This window comes from Sinocyclocheilus rhinocerous, unplaced genomic scaffold (assembly GCF_001515625.1).
Source record: "Sinocyclocheilus rhinocerous isolate Xijiao unplaced genomic scaffold, SAMN03320098_v1.1 scaffold320, whole genome shotgun sequence".
In the NCBI taxonomy this organism is placed as follows: Eukaryota; Metazoa; Chordata; class Actinopteri; order Cypriniformes; family Cyprinidae; genus Sinocyclocheilus; species Sinocyclocheilus rhinocerous.
This window is the reverse complement of record NW_015638606.1, coordinates 1,034,554-1,061,275: the sequence shown is the minus strand read 5'-3', so window position 1 is coordinate 1,061,275 and position 26,722 is coordinate 1,034,554. Positions and strand designations below refer to the sequence as shown.

General features: G+C 37.4%; 3 protein-coding genes across 10 annotated transcripts in view; 1 reads left to right on the top strand and 2 right to left on the bottom strand.

Annotated features, from left to right (window-relative positions):
• Window positions 1-9,243, bottom strand: part of LOC107749933 (stromal interaction molecule 1-like) — a 33,846-nt gene extending 24,603 nt beyond the window's left edge. For 2 of the 3 annotated variants that reach the window (XM_016565179.1, XM_016565181.1), the window contains exons 1-2: window positions 8,789-9,243; window positions 7,497-7,623 (exon numbers count right to left, since the gene is read on the bottom strand). In XM_016565179.1, coding sequence (XP_016420665.1) covers window positions 7,497-7,617 — 121 coding nt within the window. In that variant the 5' untranslated portion in view covers window positions 7,618-7,623; window positions 8,789-9,243. The remainder of the gene's footprint in view (window positions 1-7,496; window positions 7,624-8,788) is intronic. The other variant, XM_016565180.1, reaches the window with a different exon arrangement.
• An 887-nt stretch (window positions 9,244-10,130) lies between these two features.
• LOC107749931 (rho-related GTP-binding protein RhoG-like) lies at window positions 10,131-15,097 on the top strand. Of its 3 annotated transcripts, none has more exons than XM_016565178.1 (2): window positions 10,131-10,286; window positions 14,413-15,097. In XM_016565178.1, the coding sequence occupies exon 2, from the start codon at window positions 14,434-14,436 to the stop codon at window positions 15,007-15,009; it is 576 nt and encodes a 191-aa protein (XP_016420664.1). In that variant the 5' UTR covers window positions 10,131-10,286; window positions 14,413-14,433; the 3' UTR covers window positions 15,010-15,097. The 3 variants fall into 3 exon arrangements, with proteins under 3 accessions (XP_016420664.1, XP_016420663.1, XP_016420662.1); XM_016565177.1 differs by lacking the exon at window positions 10,131-10,286 and adding an exon at window positions 11,722-11,837; XM_016565176.1 differs by lacking the exon at window positions 10,131-10,286 and having other exon boundaries at window positions 14,337-15,097.
• The window catches only part of pgap2 (post-GPI attachment to proteins 2), a 12,837-nt gene continuing 1,045 nt past the window's right edge, over window positions 14,931-26,722 (bottom strand). The window contains exons 2-7 of one of the 4 annotated variants that reach the window (XM_016565173.1): window positions 25,967-26,216; window positions 24,732-24,838; window positions 22,922-23,030; window positions 21,111-21,194; window positions 16,469-16,644; window positions 14,931-15,005 (exon numbers count right to left, since the gene is read on the bottom strand). In XM_016565173.1, coding sequence (XP_016420659.1) covers window positions 16,475-16,644; window positions 21,111-21,194; window positions 22,922-23,030; window positions 24,732-24,838; window positions 25,967-26,216 — 720 coding nt within the window. In that variant the 3' untranslated portion in view covers window positions 14,931-15,005; window positions 16,469-16,474. Of the gene's footprint in view, window positions 15,006-15,728; window positions 16,645-20,702; window positions 21,195-22,921; window positions 23,031-24,731; window positions 24,839-25,966; window positions 26,217-26,722 lie in introns of those variants that run through there. The other 3 variants (XM_016565172.1, XM_016565174.1, XM_016565175.1) reach the window with 3 other exon arrangements.

The window sequence follows — 26,722 nt, the reverse complement described above, 5'->3', positions numbered from 1 at the left end:
CAACCATACTCGTCTAAACCCTGATAGTGCACGTACATCAAGGAGACATCTATTTGACATCTGCATTTACAAGATGTATTTTTTAGAGCGTTTGCTCATCTGCAATATGTCTATAGGACATTTCCTATCAGATGTCAAATAGATGTTTAGAATATGTCTTTAAGATGTTTATGATTTAGAATGTATGTAAAACTGACATCTTATAGATGTCTATCAGATGTTTGTACACAGTAGATGCTTTCCAGATGAAGAGATCTTTAATAGACAACTTGCAGACGTACGTGTGCTATCTGGTTAGAGTTTGGAAACTAAGCAAGGATGAGGAACTTATCACTAGTAATGATGTACAGCTAAAAACTGAACCAACAGCGGTGCCTTTGTAAGGGTCCAATGTTTGAGCCCATTGTAACAGGAGAGGTCAATTTGAGGGTGACGCTCATACAGTTGGTAACATATCCACGTAAGAGCAATAGAGTGACATTTAAACTATTTATAGATGGAGACACAGCACAGCTGCTGAGGTATTGTAGATATTGCTGTAATATGGCGGTAGGCAGGAGTGGATGTCCTGGAGTTAACCTTTGTCTCAAAGAATTAAAAGACTTAATTATGGAGCAGGTATTAACATAAGAAATCAACCGTTTCAAGCTTTTTTTAAACTGGGATCAGCTGACATTTTATAACTAAGTGTGGATGTAATTAAAAATGCTTATGTTACTTGTCAAGTCAAGTCACCTTTACAATGTCAAACAGGAAAATAAATTGTCAATAATGCAAGAGGACAATAACAAAGAGTCATTTTTTCCAGCTAAAGTCAGTTCATTGATGATTCATGTCATCAAATCAGTGAATTGTCCATGAGCGGACTGTGTTCTTTCAGGCTGATCCGTTTTGATAAAATAAACTTTTAAGGTCATAAGATCTGCACAGCTATTTCTGTCCCCATTTCACAGAAGGTGAAAGATAGTGTCTGTGCAAAACCACTAAACAAACATGCCACGACCACAACTCAAACTTAAAAAAAACACTTGTCATCACACAAACACATTATTAGCACTCACTGAGTTTCTGCATTATTAAGAAACATAATGACTCTGAGGGAACTGTTTGCAAATGTTGACACCACATCCAGTTTAGCTTGCTAACTAAACTGAGCTAACCAGACACGGATCAAGCAGTCACATTAGCAACTCAACCGGCTACAAGTAAAGTTAATGGCATAGATTTACCAATTTAAGAAGCAAGACAGACAGATTTTGCCATTGATTTTAACTGAGAAAGAGGCATTTGACATGCATTAGAAAAAAACAACAAAGAGGGTCTCAGGAATTTCCTCACATATTTTTGTTGAATTCCCTGTATGCATTCCCTCCACCCGATTCACTTAAGATATCATCTGACATACAGCCGGATTCAGATAGTTTACTCCCCATAAAGTTCTGTTATCATTTCTGTCATCACCAAACTCTTATGTGGAACACAAAAGGTGTATTTGCAAAGTATTTCCTGTAGCTTCATCTGGGCCAACTTTAAGACACAAACCTGGCTACTTGCAGATTCAGCAAAACTTTATTTTTAAACCATGTTGTCATGAAATGTACAAACTCGAGCAAATCCAGAAACTATTTTTTGCCTCAGAGGCAAACACTATAACAGCCTACTAACTTCTAAACAAACACAACTACTCGTTTAGTGACATTAAACATCAGTGTACAATGTGCGTTGGACTACAGAAAGCCAGTAAGGTCAAAATTCTGGAGTTTTTACTAGAGGTTAGTTAGATCTTTTCGGTTTTAGCTCCAGTAATTCATAGAGCCACAAGAATAACAAAGACTGAATACATTAAGTTTTAAATAAATGCAATTTTTTGCCCTAATTTTTTGTTTTAATGAGATTTACTAATTTATATTGAAAGTCGTGTGGATTTGGAATGACATGAGGTGAGTAAATTATGACAGAAATTCATTTTTGAGTGAACTGTCCCTTAAACAGCCAGGACACACTCAAGCAAGCTGCTGTTAGCATGTGATAAAATCCCACAGAGGCAATGAATGTCTCGTTTAAAACAATCAATTTCCGCCATTTCTTTTCCTGTATCTCTGGCTGGAGCATTATTTGTAGGAGAATGAGGAAAACGGAGAGGCCTAGGATAAGGAGAGGGGAGGAAAAAATGGAGGGATGTTTGGTCTGCTTGACTGGATGGCAGAGACCTTTAAAAAGATCTGAGAGGACCGTCAGAGTTCTGCATCTACATCTGCCTTGAGGATTTACAAAGCTGTTGTAAAAAGACCCTTTAATATCGCTGCATGAAGTCACACACAGGCCATGATCAGATGGGTAATTTACACAATGTACGCTAGAGGTTTGAATGCTTGGAGATAGCAGTAGAACAAATACTACTAACTGTACAATGGTAATGCTGAAAATATTGTGGTTAACATTGTTTTTCTATTTAAAAGAATAATCTGGGTTCAATAAATGTTAAGATCAATCGACAATGTTGATTACCACAAAAATTAATTTTGACTCATACCTGCATTGCTTTAATAACTCAAAAATTCAGTTTACAATGGTAGTGAATAATACCATTTCATAAATGTTAAAATGCTCAGTTTCATTAGAATAGCCACAAGATGTAGACAATAGGTGTGAAAAAATGGCTTATTAACCTTTTCTGTGTAAAATGACATTATATACCAAGTCAACCGTCATGATAACACAACATTAAACCCTAAAATGACAGAAAAAAAATGATTCAAACAGCTTTACAGCTCCAATAATACTGATATTTTAACAGAAACCTTTAATGTAAGTGCTTTTATAAAATTCTTCTAATTTCTTCACATTTCTGCTTTTAAATCCTTCAAAACTCCCCAATTTCAGAAAAGAAGAGTCGAGACTAAATAATTTTTGTGGTAATCTACATTATTGTCACAATCCCCAGTCACCAGTCCATTCACTATCTTCAGTCACCAGCCCAGTCCACTGGGAACTACATTTCCCAGCATCCCTTCTGGTCAACACCTGCACTCAGTCAGCCATCACCACACCTTCCATAGACGAACCCATCAAGCCCTGTATAAGAGCAGTTACTCTTCACTTCTTCCTGGTCTGGTCTGGTCTCTCCACGTATGAGGACTTACCTGGCTACTTCCTTGGATACTTACCTGTCTTCAGTTCCAGTCTTCACTAAGCCTTCATCCGCCAGCACCTGGAACAAACAAAGAACTGTTTATGCTCAAGCTAAGTGCTATCTATCTTCATTGAATTGTATACTCACCTGTTTACCATGCTGCTTCTCTGAAATACCTGTGAATAAAGACTTTGTTGTTGATGTTACCATTGAATCTTCTCCTTCTGTACTTGTGACAGAACATGATTTCAGTGGCAGTCACCACAGAGGATATTCTGCATTCCATTTACCAAAATGGCCGCAGTATAGAAGGATATGTGGAGGAATTCCTGCAGTATTGTCATTTAACATCGTGGGATGACAGAGTCCTAATAGGCTGAGGCTGAGGAAGAAGAGATGGTCCTCAGTGGTTCTAACCCCTGACCCTGAGTCCACTCCAGTGTTGGCTCCAGCCCCTGAGTCCGCTCCAGTGTCAGCTCCAGCCAAGGAGCACAGTACAGAGATGGCTCCATTCCCGGAGTTCAGTAACGTGTCCACTCCAGTCTAAGTGATCTGTATCGAGCCCGTTCCAGCCCCAGAAGTTAGTGTCAAGGCCATTACTCTCTCTAAATCTACATGGGAGCCCATTCTAATCCCTGAATTGGCATCAGAGCCCGCTAGTGCCTTTGTAATAACTCACAATTTAAGTCCAGTCCTTGAGTCCGTACGAGAATTCCTTCCAGACCGTAAAGCCACTCCAGAGCACAGGGCTCCGACCCCTGACCAGATTCCAGTGATGGCTCCAGCCCCTGACCAGATTCCAGTGATGGCTCCTGCCCCTCACCAGAGTTCAGCGATGGCTCCAGCCCCTGACCAGAGTATAGTGATGGCCCCAGCCCTTATCCCTAGTTCTGTGCCTGCTCTCGTCCCCAAGCTCAGCCCAGTGCCCGCTCTTGTCCCTGAGCACAGCCCAGTGCCTGCTCTCATCACAAAGCTCAACCTAGTAAACTTTCAACTGCCAGAAACCTCAATTAACAGGGGAACCAAGTCAGAATCTCCAGCAATCATGAGTGCTAGACCAGAGTCTCCTGAGGTCATAGCCCATAGGCCAGTACCCAGTCAGACTGTTCCCAGCCTAGAGGATTCAGAATCCCTTCTGTCACTGATTGTTCTCCCGGTTACGACAGTAGCCATACTGTGTGTTTGGGCCGCACACTGCCCTACCACTCGTAGCGAAGTAGAGGTGTTAGCTCCCAAATTGCCTGTTTGTCCTTATACGACTATGGAGGTCGTTCTTGAGTCTTCGGTCTATCAGTCGGTGACCCAAGAAGGCAACCTCGGGTTACTCGGTTACGGAGAAGTGGCCATGGCTGCCGACAGAATTTTTCCGTTCTCCTGTATCCTGTGTCCCGGCCATGGTGGGCGATGGAATTTCCAGTTTGCCTTTCTTTTGTGTCCCAGCCACAGCGGCCAACGGAATCTCCTGTTCTCCTATCTCCTGTCTGTCGAGACCAGCCCTCCAGACACCCGTCTCTTAGCCAGCCCTCCAGACGTCCATCTCTCAGCCAGCCCTCCAGACTCCCGTGACTCAGCCGGCCCTCCAGATGCTCGTCACTCAGCCGATCCTCCTGTCACAATCCCCAGTCACCAGTCCATTCACTATCTTCTATCATAGTCACCAGTCCATTCACTATCCTCAGTCACCAGCCCAGTCCACTGGGAACTACATTTCCCAGCATCCCTTCTGGTCAACACCTGCACCCATTCAGCCATCCCCATACCTGCCATAGATGATCTCATCAAGCCCTGTATAAGAGCAGTTACTCTCCACTTCTTCCTGGTCTGGTCTGGTCTCTCCACGTATGAGGACTTACCTGGCTACTTCCTTGGATACTTACCTGTTTTCAGTCAGTCTTCAGTTCTAGTCTTCACTAAGCCTTCACCGCACACCTGCCAGCACCTGCAACAAACAAAGAACAGTTTATGCTCAAGCTAAGTGCTATCTATCTTCATTGAATTATATACTCACCTGTTTACCATGCTGCTTCTCTGAAATACCTGCAAATAACGATTTTGTTGTTGACATTACCTCTGAGTCTTCTCCTTCTGTACTTGTGACAATGTGCCCAAACGCTCAGAATGAGCTTGCATTGAACCCGGAATATCAAATGTAACATGCCATTTTGCATTCCAATAAAACAATCTCCATAGTGGTCCAACTTTTCAGCTCTCAACCCTAAAGGGAGATAACACTGAAAATCTAATTGTTCCCACCATTTCCTATAAAAGGAGAAATGTTCTGGGGAATGCATTCCACCGGCAGCTGAGATGCTAAGTCCTTTTCTAAAACAGTTGGATAAAGTCAACACAGCCCTGGACCTAATACATGCAATTTAGAGCCTTTTCCAGATACATGCAAAGAGATCCATCTCAAAGATGGAAGAGATGCACATTTTGAATTAACACCAGTGAAGCAGAGGGCCTGGGAAAATGGATGATGACCTCTGAAACCACTTTAAAGGCAGCTTGATTACAATATTTATCCAAGTGACTTACTATAAACTAATAACTAGAACAACAGAAATAGTAACAGAAAACGTCAGTAACTCTCCAGTCCATTGGTCTCCCCTGTGAAGTGTCAGAAATCAGGAACAGACAGAACCCTTCTGGAAAATTTGAGTGATTCCCAAAGTCAAGACCATGAAAAACCCACTTAACTCAACTAACTGACCATTGAAAATTGACCCCAAAGGTCACTGCACACAAGACTGGCAGCTAAAATTACAGTTTTCAGAAAGCCAAAGGATTTATTCATCTTTCCTGAGCAATGAGGGTAGAAAGGAATTGAAGTTTGGAAGAGTAAAATAGCAAGATAAAATAAATGCTAATGCCACTGTTTAATATATAAGAGTGTTTCTTTTTCCAATCTTTTCACCAGGTCTACATTTTATTCTTTCAAGAGATTTGAATGTACTACAACCTGCCTGCTTGTGAAGGTGCACGACAGGACGAGGATCAGTTTGCTAAGTGGAAACTGAACATTAGTGTCAAAGCACAAGAGGACACTTTGATGGACAACAAAACTTGCGAGGGTGACATATTCCAGCAGTCTTGCCTCATGGGATGCATTTATGTTGCTCCGTGCATTGGCTAAACTAAACCTCCTGTATCTGATAGTTCATTCTCCTTAAAGTACACATGAAATCAAAATTGACTATATTTGTTTTGTTAGCGCACACTGCTATTTTTGTTGTGAACAATTAATCTGTGCAAGTCAATCCACAAAAAAAAAAAAAATTGTTTGCCTTCGTATTCTTTCATCCAAATCTGAAAATGCACCTCCCCTCTGAAATGACGGACTTTGTCTGATGACGTCAGTTTGGTAGCTTGGGCTTGAGCATAACCTCCTTAAAAACGCCCCTCCAAATCTGCCTCCATTTCTGAATGAAACGCGTACTTTACTACATCCAATCAGTTCGCAGTCGAAAAAAACAAGCCACGCCCTCTGTTTTTCTCATTCAATATTCCATTTCTCTTGGAAGTACTTCACAATACGGATAAAAACATCTCAATAATCCACAAGTAATCCACACAACTCCAGTTCATCAATTAACATCTTGTAAACTGAAAAGGTGTGTGTTAGTAAGAAACAAATATAATCATTAAGTCACTAACACAGATTTAGACAGATTTGTGAACAATATTTGAGAGAAATAGGCCTTTTGTGTACATAGAAAAAGTCTTAGATCTTTGAGTTCAGCTCATGAAAAATGGGGGCAAAAACAAAAGTGTTGCGTTTATAATTTTGTTCAGTGTATGTTAATTGATGGACTGGACTCATGTGGATTACTTTTGGATTATTGAAATGCTTTTATCAGCTGTTTAGATCCTTATTCTGATGGCACCATACACTGCAGATGACTCATTGGTGAGCAAGTGATGTAATGCTAAATTTCTCCAAATTTGTTCTGATGAATTAACAAACTCATCTACATCTTGGATGGCCTGAGGGTGAGTACATTTTCAACAATTTCTTATTTTTGGGTGAACTATTCCTTTAATTCCAGTGTCCTGACACATAATTTTGTCAGGTGAATTCTTTTAATTCTTGGTCAGCAGCACATAAGTGTAGCATATGGATTGTGAAAGATTGGTTTGACATCATCACCCATGAGGCTCTGACTAGACAAGGGAAGCGCTTTATCTTATCTAGCAGTGCATATAAGAACGGTGTATATCATATACCATTTCTAAGAGTGTGACATTTCTCTCTACAACAAACACTGTTCTACTGGGATTATGTAACACACAAAATTCACACTATACAGACACATAAAACATGGGAAATAACACTGAGTGATTCAACTGAATGATGATTTCCTACCAGATAGTCCATTGGCAGACTGCAGGTGGTCTGTCAGGCTGGGCTGATCTGCTGCACTCCTCCATAAGAAGCCAAGCCATGCAATGTACATACAATGTCTGGCAAATCTCAAAAGATCCATGCTAAACTTAAAATAGAAAGAAAACATTTAACAGAAAAGTACTAATCTGGCAATGAGAAATAACGAAACATTCACTCACATATACTATTATGACATAAACACATTGTTGAGTATTACAGCTAATCTTTTTAACATTCATTAATGTCACACCTATTTTTAGGTTACTGGTATTTATTTTCACTTGCTAGTAAGTAATCCAAAAGCAAATTGTTTCAGTTTCAGTAGTGTGTATGCCAGTACTTCTTCAAATAGTGATTTGTCACTAATAATTACTATTTTGCTACTAATCACTATCCCAGTAGTGACAATTTACTTTCTATTGAATAGAATCTACTAGTTCTACTAGTAGAAGTAGACCCTACAGCTATAGTATCTATTTATGGGTGTCCCAGGTATTACTGGTAAAATTTCTTATTATCACTAGCTACAGTTGTTTTAGTTAGAATCAGTTTAATTAAAAATCCAACTAGTAAACCTAAGTTAGGACTACTACTATGTATTCCATGAATGCCTGTAAAACTAAAATACATACTAGTGCCTTTTTGAATGGTTACAAATAACTAAGGAATACATACTAATATCAAACTAGTAAACTGGAACTGGAACAACCAGCAATATTTTTTATAGATGGGCCTATTGGAATATACTGTATAATGTCTGGTGATTGGTGAAAAGTCACTAGCGAAAATGAAAAAGATCCTAGTCACTGCTGGATTATGTATTAATGATAGGCTAATAATAAAAATAAGTGCAAGTATCATAAACCTTAGAAACTTATTTGTTTAAAGAGATGTGTTAACGCATGATGCCATATCCATATGGGTTATAGTTGAAGTGTATACGTACATGAAAAAAGCCTCCAGATGCAGCTGCACGCTTCAGTCCAGTGACGCGTGGCATTTCACAATCGTTTTGATATATTTACATATTTGGCAAACTTACTCAGATGCCGGATAATCAAATTCATCTTACTATAAAAATAGCGGCAAATATGCCTCTTTTGGTGGTATGATCAAGTTCCGCCTTTGTGTATATTGCCACTTGGCTCATATCAGATAGCATACGGTAGGACATAAGCAAAAGTAGCACGAGCTCTGTTTTACAGTTGTCGTCATGATGCAAATGCACATGTAGCCTCAGACTCATAATGTTACTGAAAATATCAGATTACCTGTTAAAATCCGAAGGTTGCAAATTGCTGGAGTCGCTCTTGACAAATCAGATGTAACAGTTTCATTTGATCTGACTGAGATCCATTAGGCAACCGATAGCTGTAGGATGTTATTCTAATCAGCGGGATGTTGTTTTAACTCCGCTGCAAAAAATGTTGTCATTTTAATGGTCCAACAATTTTAAACAATACTTCAAAGATGTTCGACATGCATTCTCCACATCCCCCATAGTCTGCGCTATTAATAATATTGTCAAAAATATGTGTCCATCACTGGTTTTCATACGCGTTTCGAACAAAACGTCCAAAATGAAAAAGAGTTGTTTTCCAAATGTATGACACAAAAGTATGTCCCGGATTTATAAATTAAAATTCGAGGTTCATTACATGCATGGTTTTAAAGTCCTCTTTTCTGAGTTATCCAAAACCCCTCGGTGTTGCTTTTGGAGGTTGTCTAATGGTAAAGCAAATAGTTTCTTGGGATATAAATTCTTCGGGTTTGAGGTTTGTTCTCTAAAAGCAGAAAGACACAGCCATCTAGTGGCATGATACTCAACCATGCAGCTAAAAATGAAGAAACCCCTCCCAGTTTTCGTCTGTTTATCAGTACATAGTTTGATGTGTCAAAAATATGTTGATGCATCAATTTAGCACAGTACTGAGATGATCTCTATCTATCTGTCTGTCTGTTTGAAAGCATTTAACATTGCAAGATATTCCATATAAATGGTCAAAGGATAGTTTCAATCAAATAAAAATTGCCATTATTTAGACTACTCATGCCTATCTTTCAATTTTTTTTCATACAGCAAAAACAACGTTTACATAGGCTACAACCCAAAGTCAATGTGTTTTTATTTATTTATTACTTTATTTATTAAAACTTATCACAGCCACATTCCCCATTCACTTTCATAGTATGAGAGAGCAACCTGAACATTATTGGAAACTTCTATTTTTGTTCTCCACAAAAGAAGAAAGCTATAACGAATTTGTAACGATATGGGCCTATAAACGAAAACAGATTTTATTCATTTAAGGGTTTATATTAGTGGATTTGGTGGAAAATATGATAAGCATGTTATTTCTTTTGCAAGGGCGAGCAAAACCCACGGCTCTGTGAATGATTCATGTCGATATTCTCACGGCTCCTCTTTAGTTCAGGTAGTTTCAACATGAGTTTGCGGTTGTGATGATACGGGATTTCCCTGTGATGCATATGTTCTACGTTGCGAACTAACAACACGACGCGACAAAACCAGAACGAAGCAGACAGTGCACGCGAGCGAACTTGATTAAAGTGGGAGCGCGCGCTTGCTTGACAGACTGTTACGCCCTCTTAAACATTGGCATACACATTTACTTCGGTAAACTTCCTCAAATATGCAGTTAAGCCATTAACTTCCTCTCTGAGGGGTGAACTCACTCACGTCCTACAGACTTAAACTAACTTCCACAGCAGCGGGATTACGGTCCTCAAGAGCATCTGATATGTTTGGTAAGATATGTTGTTTAATGATTGTATGTAGTCCTGTGATAGCTTACAGTTTGTTAGACAACATTTATCTGTGTTTATTCATTTCTGACTTGGTTTGTTGAAGAGAAGTTGCGCAGAGGCAGATTTATCATTTGGAACGTGTGAGATTTTTCTAAATTTGCTGTAATGTTCTCGCTTTCGACCGCGGCTTGATGAATAAGCAGCGGTTTGAGTTTTTAAATCAGAGAGCAGGAAAAGGGACCACTCCCATAGAATAACACACATCCACTGTAAAGCACTGTAGGCTAATTAAGAGTAGCCTATTGACAGGTACCGTCGTGTATGAATACATGTCAAATTGCTGTCTTTAACTCATTTCATAATGATGCCAAACTTATAGCTAGTTGCAACCTCCAGTGACGTGCCCACGGCACTTTTGACCACTTTGAATTTAAGTAGGCTACTGACGAGAAACTCTGAAGACACATAAAGCAGAGTACAAAGGACGAATTACTGTGACAAATTATATGTATGGAAACAAAAATGTATTTTAATGTACATATATATATATTATCACAAAACATAACCTCTTGGTGTGAAGACCTTTCTGTGAAATTTTGGTTGTGCATGTTGAAACATAGGCTAGTATAGTTCTTTGAGAAAATGAATGGGAAATTATGCAAATTTGGAGAAAAAGAAAAAAAGGCAGTTGGGTTTTACAGAGGGAATGAGGAACTGAGAAACATCCTCATTTTAAAAATCTAACAGAGCCATGCAGAAGTTGGGATACTTATCTATTTCCGAACCAAATAGCAACTTCCATTTGAGAAGTAATATTTGCTTTAGCATATTTTACTAACCTACCACGTTCATTCTAGTTAGCCAAGATAATAGCACATCTGTGAGAGGATCTTCTACACTCAGAGCCGTTATTGTTAACTTCCTAATGTGAAAATACCATTACAAAACAGCTGAATATCTTGAATGACACAAGGGCTTACTGAGGCACACTTTTCTGCGGTGAGTCACTGGAAAGATGGTGACTTGTTGTGTCACAAATTGTAGCGACAGTTCCCATGATCAGTTTTTTTTTCTCATTTTCACCTGCTTGAGTGGAGGAAATACAGAGGAATTAGTGTGCAATTACAATCCATCTGACAGTAACGCTTTAGTTTCAGTTTCATGACGAAAGAAATTCTAGATTCAGGATAGAGTGTAAGGAATGAATAAATATAACTGACCACTTCTAGATTTGATTTCTTTCTGCATACTTTGCAATCTAGTGTAAGTTCTCCTTTTGCTGCTAAAAACTAGAAGCCATTAGAACTGTCTGTTCCTCTGTTGGCTTATACATGATTTGCATCATTTGGCTCAGTGATAAAGTGTGATAAAATCAAAAATGATATTTAAACAAGGGCCATAACCACTATAGACAATATGGGTAAACTTCCTCAAATATGCAGTTAAGCCATTAACTTCCTCTCTGAGGGGTGAACTCACTCACGTCCTACAGACTTAAACTAACTTCCACAGCAGCGGGATTACGGTCCTCAAGAGCATCTGATATGTTTGGTAAGATATGTTGTTTAATGATTGTATGTAGTCCTGTGATAGCTTACAGTTTGTTAGACAACATTTATCTGTGTTTATTCATTTCTGACTTGGTTTGTTGAAGAGAAGTTGCGCAGAGGCAGATTTATCATTTGGAACGTGTGAGATTTTTCTAAATTTGCTGTAATGTTCTCGCTTTCGACCGCGGCTTGATGAATAAGCAGCGGTTTGAGTTTTTAAATCAGAGAGCAGGAAAAGGGACCACTCCCATAGAATAACACACATCCACTGTAAAGCACTGTAGGCTAATTAAGAGTAGCCTATTGACAGGTACCGTCGTGTATGAATACATGTCAAATTGCTGTCTTTAACTCATTTCATAATGATGCCAAACTTATAGCTAGTTGCAACCTCCAGTGACGTGCCCACGGCACTTTTGACCACTTTGAATTTAAGTAGGCTACTGACGAGAAACTCTGAAGACACATAAAGCAGAGTACAAAGGACGAATTACTGTGACAAATTATATGTATTAACCACTATAGACAATATGTGGATTATTCATCAACCATCATGGGTTTTCCCAATCCTGAATATCTACAACGAATTAAAATCTACTCCAAGTATGAGTTGAACACAGTAAAACTACAATGAATGACGCAGTAAAAAATGTCAATGCAATTCTATAGCACTTGTTTTGATCTATTTTATATAACACTGAGCAGTTCTGCTGCTAAACATCAGTATTGTGATATGACAAAGCTGTGCTGGAAGTGACAGGACAGACTCCACCCAGACTGAGCTGTCAGTGCTGTTTCTTTGAGCTCTTGGTTCACTAACCACATTGGCTAACGCCTTGCAGAGGAGGGCAGGGCTCGGAGTATTTCTCTCTCTGAGCGTCTCTGGAGATTGGGCAGAGTCCGTCTCACTCCTTTCTCCTGGGGTCAAACATCTGCCAGACTCTTGGAAATTGGAATAAGTGAGAAAGAAAGAGAGAACTGAGCTTTTCTGGTCAAATCGCTCACATTTGCTACAAGCAAGATGGCTTGAATATCATGATCAAACTATTGAGGAAACAAAAATTGTAATTATTAACAGACAATAACACGAAAAGAGTCCCAAATAGCTGTTGAAAGATTTTAGAAAGTGCTTTGCTGACAGTACTTTATACTGGCCTCTGATGTAATGGGGAAAGCTGGTCAGTAAATCTACTTTCCAGCTCCATTTCCCCAAAAACAGCAATTAGCCATGCTGACTTTGCACAAACTTTCACAAATGTTGAATAATTACAGATATGTGTATTGAATCTGTCCCCTACTGACATGAAATGTCTTCAGCATTAACTGAAACATAATCACACCTGTTTTGACATTTTCCAGCGTACATGTTTTCGAAAATCTTAATCTGCGTGTCATATTTCCTACAGAGAGCTATTTGAGTCATTTGTATGACCCAAATTGGTCATATTTCCTTTGAATATGTCCCAAATGGAAAGTGAAAAGAAAGGAGGACAAAAGCTCTTGTTTTTTGCATTTCTGAGGAGGTGAATAATCCCCTAATTTACAAGTGGGAATTCATTTGTGTTATGATATATATACACAGCTTATCAATTAAACTGCAAAGGGAAGTAGAAGGAACTGGGGGAGACTGACTGTATATTCAAAACATTGTTTTATAACAGCCCAAATGTTAACCTTGCTAATCTTTTTCTTTTGTCCCTCTCTTTGCATGTGTGTAAATCTTTCTTTCCAATGATCCATTCATACTGTACATCCTCAACTTTTAAAATATGTATGTGGACTGTGTGCACTGATATTAAATTAAGTTAAATTATGGCTGAAGCCCAATATGTTGGTAATTATTTTCATGTTATGGTTCATATTACAATTTACAGTATAGTATTTTGCCTATATAAATTACAAATAAAACACTTAAAATTAAAATAATTGTTTTAAATGCAATTTTAAGTGAATTTAAGGCCTGATCACACCAAGACTAATAATGTGTGGTGTAAAAATTTAGTGTGATTTTAACGTGAATAAACAAACAGATATATGTTAATAAATACATACATACATACATAAATATGACAAAAGCACTCAAGAAAATTACTAAAACTTTAAAATTAAAATGGAAAATACAAAAATAAAAAATGTCAAAATATAAAAAATTATAATAGCATCTCAATTGTACTACATTAACACTGTCCATAAGCTGCTCTCGTTTCTCTGTATTTGGTGTTATCTGACACCATATCGAATACAAAAGTCTGAATGGCTGTTTAAAAACATGCAAATACTGTTTTACTTCCTTTTTTCAGACCACATTTTTGTGCCAAACATTTGTACAGTATTATGTAATATTGTATAGTAATATTAAGTTAGAGTTTTGCTAAAGATGATATTAAACAATGTTATTTAATTATTTGTGTTTTTGAAGATTAATTCTTAAATTAACCATCCACTATCGGCCAATACAAAAAAACTCCAATAACCAATATGTTATTGATATATTGTGCATTTATCTATTCTTTTATTCATCTAAACACTGTTGCCATGTTGTCCTCTAACACAGAGCAATGTCTCTTTCTCTGCAGACTGCTGAAGTCGAGTCTATCATGCAGAGCATCAAGTGTGTGGTGGTGGGGGACGGAGCAGTCGGAAAAACCTGCCTGCTCATCTCGTACACGACCGGCGCGTTCCCCAAAGAGTATATTCCCACCGTGTTCGACAACTACAGCTCCCAAGTCACTGTGGACGGCCGCACCATCAGCCTCAATCTGTGGGACACAGCAGGCCAGGAGGAGTACGACCGCCTTCGCACGCTGTCCTACCCTCAGACCAATGTCTTCATCATCTGCTTCTCCATCTCCAGCCCCCCGTCCTATGAGAACGTCAAGCACAAGTGGCACCCAGAGGTGACGCACCACTGTCCCAGCGTGCCCATCCTGCTGGTGGGGACCAAGAGTGATCTTCGCAACGATGCAGATGTGCTGAAGAAGCTGAAGGAGCAGAACCAGGCACCCATCACACACCAGCAGGGCCAGGCTCTGGCTCGCCAGATCCACGCCGTCAAGTACCTGGAGTGTTCGGCACTCAGCCAGGACGGCATCAAGGACGTGTTTGCAGACGCAGTGCGTGCCTTCCTCAGTCCTCAACCTGTGGCTCAAAAGAAGCCCTGTATACTCCTCTGAAAATACAGAGAGGATAGAGGCATTTTAATTGAATTACACACAGGAATGCATAGAAATGGTGGGAATGTTATGGAATGTTTGAAAAAAATAGGTTTTCAGTAAACAATGACCAAGAAACACAGCCTTAATCTGTGAAATTAGAGAAATACAAGATTAAGTAAAATATTAGGATTTTACACTGTACTGAGATCCCTACTGATGAATTTTAAGGGGAGAGAGTGTGTTTTGGGATTTCGTAAGACCACTAAACATTTTGATACCATCCTCTGGTATCTTAAGAACACATAAAACAGTATAGAGGAAGTAATCCCTTAAACACATTTCAGAGAAAAGGGGTTCTAGTTCCTTTTTAGTGTTTAGAAACTTATTAATACTATTGGTTAATGAAGTTTTTTCTTTTTGTATTTACTTTAAAAAAAAAAAAAACTATCTGAGAATTTATTAGTACTAATATCATAATGCCCAAGGCATTTGTTCTGTGATTGGGGTGTCCTTGAGGACAGGCCTTTAGTGTAATTAGTGACTATCTATAAATATTGTAGTTCACACAGAATGTGTTCTTACGTTCAAGACACAGCTGAATGTAAAGGAAACAAAGCAGGGTTTTGAGATGCTAAAAGTTGCATTTAAAATGCACTGCTTGTGTGTGAAAATTTGTAACAACAGAAACAATATAGTGCAACCATGCCTTCCCATTGTTATTAGAAGCCCTACTTCTGAAAGGTTTTTTTTTTTTTTTGCATTGATTTTTTCCCCCTCACAAGGATAAAAAAAGTCTTAATTTAAGAGTTTTAAGCCATGCAAAGCAACTAGCTATGAGGTGAATCGCAACAGTACAAATTTTGATTTGAAGCAAAAAAAGTATTTGAAAATTTGAAAAACAAAAAAGGTGCAAGAATATGTACATATTCACTTTAATGGGGTGAAGAACTACAATCCCATGAAGCATTGTGAATGAAAATTGAATTCAAAATTTTCATATTTAATTAAAATTTAAATATGCTGATTGTGTATATACGTAGAAACAACATTTTATGTTTATTGCAAAATATGCATATATGTACAAATATTGAAATAGTTTGAGAGTCATGTCATTTGCAGTGCTTTATGGGAGTGGGCAGTCAACTGAGAGCTCTTTTAGTGTGATTTGCTTGTTGTAATTCTCTCATTGGTGGATTTCGCTGCAGAATCATGGGTGATGTAGTTTTTCACCAGGAATTCTACCTTTGAACATGATTATTTGAAAATAAGTTAAAATAATATGGGCTGATGGTTTTAACTGAAGCATACCCCATTGATTAACAACCTCATAGCTCACAGTAGGTTTGTCTTTAAAGGTTTAGAAGTTATAATTCAAAATCAATTCCCTTATGCAGAAAATGAATGGGATTTTTACTTCCGGAACCCCACTGCCACACTCTGTTCAAAAGCAGTGTGTGAACCGGCCCCTTAGACATACCTGATCTTATATGTGTGATGAGGGTGTTGTTGCCTGGCAGCTTGTCGGCTTTACTTCCTTGTGGTGGGGAAACTGTCTGGCAGTCCCTTCAGGAAACAGAGGTCCCAGCATGCACTGCGCCACATTCAACTCTTCATTCGTTTCTTCCTCAGCACTCCAGGGTGGGGCTTCAGAACCTTTTTAGAAAACAAGGCACTTTCTTCACTTGATGACTGATTTGGCTACAGCTTGTGTCACAGTCCTAAATGAGCCATTAACGTAAAGGAAGGAAGCTTTCAATTGGCCAAAGATTCAGGTCAGCTTGTAGATTTCAAGGCTCAGGGATTCATCAACAAGCTGAAAATAAGAATCATTTTACCTTCATTTGTTTGGTTCAGATGAATGTATGACTTTACAGTGCCTTCCTATATACAGGCTATTATATGTAAGCAGAGAGATTGTTGTATGTCAAATTTCGAAGCCATTAACTATAATTTTCTGTAATGTTTAGCCTATTAGCATTAGATCAAATGTTAGCTGAAAGTCAAGAGGATCATATTGTGGCTCATTAAGGACAGAATACATTCACAGCAAATAGAGTAACACTTCATTGTGCATGAATCATGAATTTTAAGTCACGTGTTGATGAGTCTGTATGTGTGCTTTTGGCCATAAATGAATGAGAAATCCCAAAGTCATGTGAAAGTAATACTTTTCAAGCATTGACTAATTCAGCTGAGAGTTGTGTGGATGCTACAGACCCTCACAGATAAACCATCCTGTCCCATTAAAGAAATACAAATGTATCAAGCATCTCTGACCGTGACTTTGTCTGGCTGACATGACATTTTCTATTCCTCCTGAAAACAGAGGACACTTCTATGGACTTCCAGATTCCACAATCTCCATATCTTGCCTCAGCTTCTTGAATCATTCATTTTATTATTCATTTTATCATTCGTCTTGTATGTATTTTTGCCTCACTAAACAAAACATACACCCTTTAAACCTTCAAAGGTCTATTTTGCCTGTCATTTCCCCAAGACAATTTTATATAAAATATTTATCAATTTGTAATTTATACAAATGAATTACATTTTTTTGTTTTGCATTTTGATTCAAATTTGTATCCTAATAAACATCCTACTACAGTTCTGAAATGTAGTCATTTCTAGCAATGTTATACTGTTTTATCACATCATTTATAAGAAAGTTTTTGACATGTGCAGACTTGTTGTCTTCCTACACTACTATTCAAAAGTTTAGTCAACAAGATTTTTTAATGTTTTTTAAGATTTTTAAGGCTGCATTTATTTGATTAGAAATACAGTAAAAATAGTACTATTGTGAAATATTACTATAATGTAAAATGACCATTTTCTGTATTCATATATTTTAAAAAGTCATTCATTTCTGGCAAAGTTGAATTTTCAGCAGCCATCACATCATTCAGAAATCATTCTAATATGATTCGGTGCTCAAGAAACATTCCTTCTTTTTATCAATGTTGAAAACAGTTGCGCTGCTTAATATGTTTGTGGAAAACATTTTTTTCAGGATTCTTTGATGAACATAAATCTTTTCTACCATTAGAAATGTCTTTAACGTCACTTTTGATAAATTCAATGCATCCTTGCTTAAAGTATTAATTTCTTACAAAAAAAAAAACTTTTGACCCAAAACTTTTGAATGTTAATATAAGTCTTTACATATCAAATAATTAGTCCATAAAACTACTAGATACAATTTCATTAAATTCTTTTATTTAAAAACATCCAGTCATATTGATTTACAGATTAAAAGAGGAAGCAGGTATAGTGTATTTAAATACAGTGTGCCAGATTATTTCCCTATCTGACTTTGATAGTGACACTGAACGTATAGAGGCAAAATAGAGTGAACCGGATATCTGGTCCTTCTCTCTCTCACACACACACACACACACACACACACACACACTCACACAAATGCCTGAAGCTTTTGCAGTAGGTAGTGATTACAGCAGAGCTGTTCAGACAAGTCAAAGTTCATGGGAACATATTTCAACTACTGAAACATCCACTCTTTTCTTTATAATCTACACTAGTGCCAAACCTGACCAAAAAGAAAGTAAAAGCCTTTTTGGCAAACCACAGAAAAGTACATGCTACCAAAAATGACAATTCTGACAAGATTTACTCAAGTCTCATGTTGTTACAAACCTGTATGACTCCTTTCTCCTGCGGAACACAAAATATATTTCGAAGAACCATTTTTGTCCATACAATATGAATGAAAGTTCAAAAAACTACATCATACAGGTTTGGAATGAGATGAGAGTGAGTAAATGAATTTGTGCCAACTATCCCTTTAACTATCTTTCTGCTGGATACTGTTTAAACTAACTTTTTGGAAAGGTCAGAGCTGGTCAGTGACTTTGGACCATCAGGAATGCTGGAGAAGGGATTTCCTTTAGTGCTCTTCAGCATGCAAGCTTCCTTTATCAGCGAGTAAATAAACAACACTCCCAATTTGGAATCAGAATGACGTTCAGTTTGTAACTCTTACTAGTCGTCCTCTCTATTTTTACCCTCATACTGGACATATCAGATATGGAACTAAGTTTTACGTGCTTATTCTCTCATCTAGCATCTACGTCAATGCAAGTGTAATATTCAGCATTTCTGTTGTCACTCATTATCGGTGCTTTTCCCTGCATGAGCAGAAATTGCCCCACTCTCTGCTGCCTGACCGCTCTTATTTGACTACGAAATTAGCTCCTGGTACCTCTGTTTGTTTTCCAAGCGCTAACAGTGACTCTTTTGTCCGTTTAGCTTCATTCATTTGTTTGCCCGTTCCTGTGTAAAGTTATGACTTGAGCCTCACTAACAGCTACTCTGCTATATAATGACCATCTTCTCCTGACATATATGAAATCATTTTGAAATAAAGAAGTAAAAATAGAAGAAAGACAAAAAAAATCTGGTTCTTTGTGAAAACATTACACTGCATTCCTTCTACACAAAATGAACCAACAACTCCAATCTGCAACCTCTATGCATCAAAATCACTTTAAAATAAAAAAGCGAAATTAATTTGAACATGAAATTAAAATGTCTAAAGTTTTTAAAATAAAAAACTACAATGCTACAACTAAATTTAATCATCAAAAAATTAAATAATGCATAGAATGAAAAAATAAGGTAACACTATTTTACAGTTTACATGTTACATGTACTTACTATAGTAATAACAGTAAATTAAGCATAATTACAAGCAACTTACCCTAAACCAAACCTAATCCTATAGTAAGTATTATGTTATTAATAAATATTCAGTACTTAATTGTATTAGTACACATAAACAAGGACACCTTAAAATAAACCTAAAAAATAAATATTCCAATACAGATAAATAAAAACTCTCTAACATCAGCCATTAATGGAAAGGGTACCAATATATCTAGTAAAAATGCATGTGCTAATCTCAGAAATGATGCACTTACTTTTCATCCAAATATTTATTTGACACCGATTTAAAAACAGTATTTTGGTACATCATAAAAAGCATTTTTAAACGCAGTCATGTTCACAACATCTTGCTGAACTCGGCCACTGGTGATCTATGAGAAGGGTCACATGTCATATTGCACTGTGCCAGTTTTCACATTCAACCAATGGCAATGAATTGTGTACTAAGGGCCCATGTCGTTCATGATCAATAACTGCACTACATTTGACCACAAAAAACATGTTCAAATTCACAACGCTCTCTAGCACCCTAAAGGCAAACAAGAAATGCTGTGCAAAAGGCAGTTTAAAATGACCTTTCACATGATTTACATTAGCATTTACAAAGGAAGAGAGAAATGTCTGGTGTGGCTGAACTGAATGTCTTTCAGTAGTATCAGCATTCAGTGTGTATAAGCTCAATGCGGCACTTGTGAAACAGCAGCTGCAAACCAACTGACACGTCATCACTCCTCAGAGTTCAATTACTTTTACATTTGCAAATATTTACAAATAATAAGCACATTTTGCAAACTTCGAGTGAAACCAATGTATGACCCTGACAAGCCCACTAGAAAGAGACAGACATGGCACTTCACACTTTGATTTAGCCAAGTAAAAGAAATTAATTTGAAATAATGACTAGGACATAATCAGCCGTTCCAATTACGCTTGCATAAACAAAGTAATTGTTCAAAATGTAGCACACCACTGACAATGATCTTTCAAACAAAGAGTTAAAACACCATTTACAAATAATAAGCACATTTTGCAAACTTCGAGTGAAACCAATGTATGACCCTGACAAGCCCACTAGAAAGAGACAGACATGGCACTTCACACTTTGATTTAGCCAAGTAAAAGAAATTAATTTGAAATAATGACTAGGACATAATCAGCCGTTCCAATTACGCTTGAATAAACAAAGTAATTGTTCAAAATGTAGCACACCACTGACAATGATCTTTCAAACAAAGAGTTAAAACACCATGTCAAGATGTAAACAGTCTCTTTCTACACACACATGCGTTGCTCGATCAGTGCTGACCCTAAATCAGCATGAGTGCCGCCCTCAGAGCCCTAGTGTCTCAAGTTTCAAGGAGATGATGCAAGTATTCACTTCCTGTGTCAGAAGCGCTTTCCCTCTGGAGGTGTTGCAACCATCACCTCCTTACCTCCAAAGTCCCAGTAGGCAGTCATGTGGAAGGCCATGTTGGACAGCACCACCAGATACTCACACAAAGCAAACAACGTGTAAACTGCCATAGAGAGACAACAGAAATTACTGAAGTGTGGTAAATCAATGTCATTTAAATGGCAAAATAAATATTTCAATTAAAAGAATAATTCACCCAAAAATAAAAATGTACTCACCCTCAGGCCATCCAAGAAGTAGATGATATAGATGTAGATTTTTATATTCGTAACAGATTTGGTGAAATGTATTATTACATCACTTGCTCACCAATGGATCCTCTGCAGTGAATGGGTGCCGTCAGAATGAGAGTCCAAACAGCTGATAAAAACATCTCAATAATCCACAAGTAATCCACACGACTCCAGTCCATCAATTAACATCTTGTGAAGTGTTTGGAATAAACAAATTCATCATTTTAAACTTGCTTTCAGCTAAAATACAAGTCCTCTATCCATAACATTGTTTTCTCCAATGAAAAAAAAAAAAGGCCTCGTCTGAATCAGAAGAGAAATTTGCACTGATCAACAGGGAATGGACTTTTTCATTGGAGGAAGTATTATTATAGATTATGGACTGGTATTTTCAGAATCAAAGGTTTAAAGTTAAAATGCCTTAAAGTTAAAATCATGAATTAGTTTTTTGCAAACACACAGCTTTTTAAGATGTTAACTGATGGACTGGACTCATGTGGATTATTGTGATTTTTTGATCAGCTGTTTGGACTCTCATTCTGACGGCACCCATTCACCGCAGAGGACTCATTGGTGAGCAAGTGATGTAATGCTACATTTCTCCAAATCTGTTCTGATGAAGAAACAAACTCATCTACATCTTGGATGGACTGAGTGTGAGTACATTGTCAGCAATTTTTCATTTTTAGGTACAATATAACAAAAAGGATATTCAATTCCATTTAACAATGGAAAAGGTTAACATAAAGCCTAAAATAGGATAATAATGATTAAAAATATACACTACCATTCAAAAGCTTGGGTTTTATGTTTTATTGTATTTTTTTAAAGAAATGAATACCTTTATTCAGCAAGGATGCATTAATTAGGATAATAATGATTAAAAATATACACTACCATTCAAAAGCTTGGGTTTTATGTTTTATTGTATTTTTTTTAAAGAAATGAATACCTTTATTCAGCAAGGATGCATTAATCTGATCAAAATAACTTCGAAAACGTCAAATAAATGCTGTTCTTTTGAACTTTATATTCTTCAATGAAACTTGAAAAAATGATCACGGTTTCCACAAAAATATAAAGCAGCACAACAATTTTCAACATTGGTAATAAAAAGAAATGTTTCTTCGGCAGCAAATCAACTTATTAGAATGATTTCTGATGGATCATGTGACACTGAAGACTGGAGTAATGATGCTGAAAATTCAGCTTTGCTTCACAGGAATAAATTACATTTTAAAATATATTCAAATATAAAATGGGTATTTTAAATTGTAATAATTTTTCACAATATTACTGTTTTTACTGTATTTTTGAGCAAATAAATGCAGCCTTGGTGAACATAAGTGACTTCTTTAAACACATATTGAACCCGAAATTAACATCATACTGGTTTGGAACAACATAAAGGTTATTAACTAATCACAATTTTTTGGGTGAACTATCCCTTCCAGAACTTCAAAAACAGGTAATCAATTATAATTGGTAAGAATTTGTGAGTTCATGTTGAGCATGTAAAAATCACCAAAATGGAACATGTGTTGAGTGGAACATGGGTGGGGTGAATGACAGAGAACGGCGAAGACGTTGCACTCACTTCCTGTTTCACAGTAAGTGTTGTGCCGCTTGTAGAAGTAGGCAGCCAACAGACAGAAGAAACCGTTGAAGAGGAAGAGGCGGAACTTCTGGCGGTATGACATCATCTCCTGATGTCAAAGTGGGTTTGATGCAGTAAAGAAAGAGAGAAGAAAGAAGAGAAAAAGGAGAAAGAAGACACACAATGTCATCAGTTCTCTTCTGCAACGTGATGTGGGGCAAGCAGGTGGGACGAGGTTCTGTGAGAGCACAGCAACCACTTCCCCCGAAGCACACAAACCCAGCTGCACTTTCACAGCAATAGAAATATAAAGCTCCACTGTGGTCACTGACACGTCAACTCCCATGATTCTCACCCAGCAGCACAAGCAACACCTTTTATTAGAGCTGTGCTCGTGGTGTCAAGATCACTGGGGTGTTAAGAATATATCTGAATAATCACTATAAGTGAATGTATCAGCTCAATCTAAAAATGGTCATACATGCTCGTTTCATCCAATCAGAGAAGGATTTGCATGTACGGATCGTTTAAAAGCTAAACTTAAGCTGAAATTATAACTCGTCCAAGTAGGTACTACTTTTGATTTGAAACATACTTTACGACTTTTTAAACAAGTATGTTCTTTATAGTATGAATGAAATCCAGGCATACCACAACTACCATGTTGTTACTGCCATTCAAGTGAAGTATGTATATTTGGATGCAGCATTTGTCTTCCATAACAGCATTTTTATAATGCAAATCAACAACTAGTCCAAATAAATTAATAGATACAACATAAAAAATAAATAAAAATAAACACCCAATTCACATTACATTTTTCATGTTTCCAACAGGGCTTACAATATAATTCACTATTTTTGTATTATTTATTCAAATTTAAAACCAGAGCAGGGCAGCTGACAAATAAATTTATAGTTATAGATTTAATCCATATTACATATGAGATTGGCTTATATTGCCCTCTGCTGGTCTGTTTATAACAGTTGTTGGCAAATAAGTACATGCCCAGAATACAGAGAAGTCGGTTCAGTTCAATTCATTTTTATTTATTTCACGAAGGCAGTTTGGTTGCAGCATACAAGCATATCACATAAGACAACATATACACACACTACAGAAAACAAACGCACAACCATCCTAAAAAGTATTTACCTTAAAGGGATAGTTCACCCAAAACTGAAAATTGCTTTACGGCGGATCGCAGACTTATAAGTGCATTACTGCCACCTATCTCTCAAATGGACCATTGACACTCCTAATTGAGATTGTAGATAGTGTCAATGGTCCATTTGAGAGATAGGTGGCGGTAATGCACTTATAAGTCTGCGATTCGCTGTAAAGCAAGAAGAAGAAGACGCGTCACGCTCCGGCTGTTGAGAATGCGCTCAGGACAGACAGTTCGGACATTGCGGTGAAAATCACGATATAAATACTGTTCAGTTTTTTGCACAGACCAATCGTTTTGTGTCTTTACACATCAATGTATCGTCACGAGTCGCAGGGTTTCATTTGGTTTTGTTTGTGTGTTTTTTTGACTCCCAAAGCCGTGATTCCCATTCACTTGCATTATAAGACTGATAGACTGCAACGGTTTGAGTTAAAAATCTTCGTTTGTGTTCTACTGAAGAAACAAAGTCACCTACATCTTGGATGCCCTGGGGGTAAGCAGATAAACATCAAATTTTCATTTTTGGGTGAACTATCTCTTTAAATTTAACAACTTTACAGCTGAGGGGATAAATTAATGTCTTTTACTAATAGGAGTTCTATACCGAATGCCAGAAGGGAGGAGGTGAAAGTCAATTACCTCTGCACTGAGGGAATACTTCGCAATCAAGGACCACAGCTTGCAGGTGCACAACATGTGGACCAGGGAGCTGCCAATAAACAAGACGAAGCCGCTCTTATGGACACCTGTGGACCATATATACATACACAGCATTAAAAACCAAAAGGACATGCACAAAATGCTTGTTTTACAGGTAAAATTAATAAAAATTCACAAGAAAAACCCTGAAAATATATTTTGCATTAAAAAATGAAACCTGTTTTTCCATAGCAACATTTTCTTGACAATTTATGCATGTTTTATTATTCTGTAGTGTAATAAAGAAAATGATCATGTCCAAACACAACATTCTTTTTTTATTTGATTTGATTTTATTATTATTTAAATGAATATAAATTAAATGCTGGTGTTAATATACACTTCCGTTCAAAGGTTTGTGGTCAGTAAGGTTTTCTTTTAAAAAGAAATTAACACATATTTAGCAAGAACACATTAAATTGATCAAAAGTGACAGTGAAGACATTTAAAAAAGATTTCCTTATCAAATAATCGCTGTTCCTTGTAAAATGTATCATGGTTTCCACAAAAATATTAAACAGCACAACTGTTTTTCACATTGATAACAATGAGAAATGTTTCTTGAGCAGCAAATCAGCATATTCAAATGATTTCTGAAGGATCATGTGACACTGAAGACTGGAGTGATGACTGCTGTAAATTCAGTTTTGCCATTACAACAATATATTTAATTAAAAACAGTTACTTTAAATTCCAAAAATATTACTGCATTTTTGATCAAATAAATGCAGACTAGGTGAGCATAAGAGACTCAAAAAGATAAAAAACTATTTTTTAAAATTGTAGTGTACATCATTGTAGTACAATCAATACTACTATAATGCGTACTTAAAATTATGCTTTATAAACACACTTTTCAATGTAAGTGATAATTCACTTTTTGTATTACAGTAATGAGAGTTTTGGACTACAATACACTACTGAGAACTGTGTGGAGAGAGGGTTTCTTTAAATGAAAAAAAAAGAATCATAATCCCATCATATAATTACAACTGAGGTGTTTAAAAGCTTACTTTTTTTGCATCTCCAACCAATTACAAACAAGCTACATTTAACTAACTGATAAAAATATAATAAAAAGCACATTTAAGCGATCCAGCAAGAGCCCTCAGCATCCCTGCATTTGCATGCGTGTTCAAACACGACTCAAGGCTTCAGTCCAAAAAGGCACTTACTGTAGGTCTCATTGGAGGAGACGTAGGTGAGCAGAAGCAGCCCTACATTTTCACTTAAAGCTAAGAGGAATGTGAGGCCACTCAAAAGCTGCTCCATCAGCCTCTTGGAAAAGCGTCCGCGGTAAAAGCTCAAATATGCTGCTGCCACCAGGAAGCGCGGGGCAGAATGCAGGCCGATGCTGAAGCGCCAGATGTAGCGCTCTGGTGTCAGACTGATGGCCGCGCTGATGGATGGGAGGTAGTTAGGAACCTGTGAAGGATTTTTAAAAGATCTTCTTTACCATGTCACTGCAAGTTTGGCACAGGCAAGTGCAAAGCTGAAGCTTTTCTTCAGAAAACATCAAATCTAGTTTGGATTTACTGTTGAGAATGTGCTGGGTGAAACAGGGTCGTCCGAAACACTGTTACAAATACAAGCCACTAATTCAGGGGTGCCCAAACTCGGTCCTGGAGGGCCGCTGTCCTGCAGAGTTTAGCTCCAGCTTGCCTCAACACACCTGCTGGGAAGTTTCTAGTATGCCTAGTAAGACCTTGATAAACTGCTTCAGGTGTGTTTGATTAGGGTTGGAGCTAAACTCTGCAGGACACCGGCCCTCCAGGACCGAGTTTGGGCACCCCTGCACTAATTCTTCAGAACTGGGAGCAAAAATAAATAAATTAAATTAATTAAATAAAAATATGTACACCTCAAGGAATTATTTTGGATTCATCTGTTAAACATGTTAAGATGTAATAAGATTAATAGAACCAGAAATC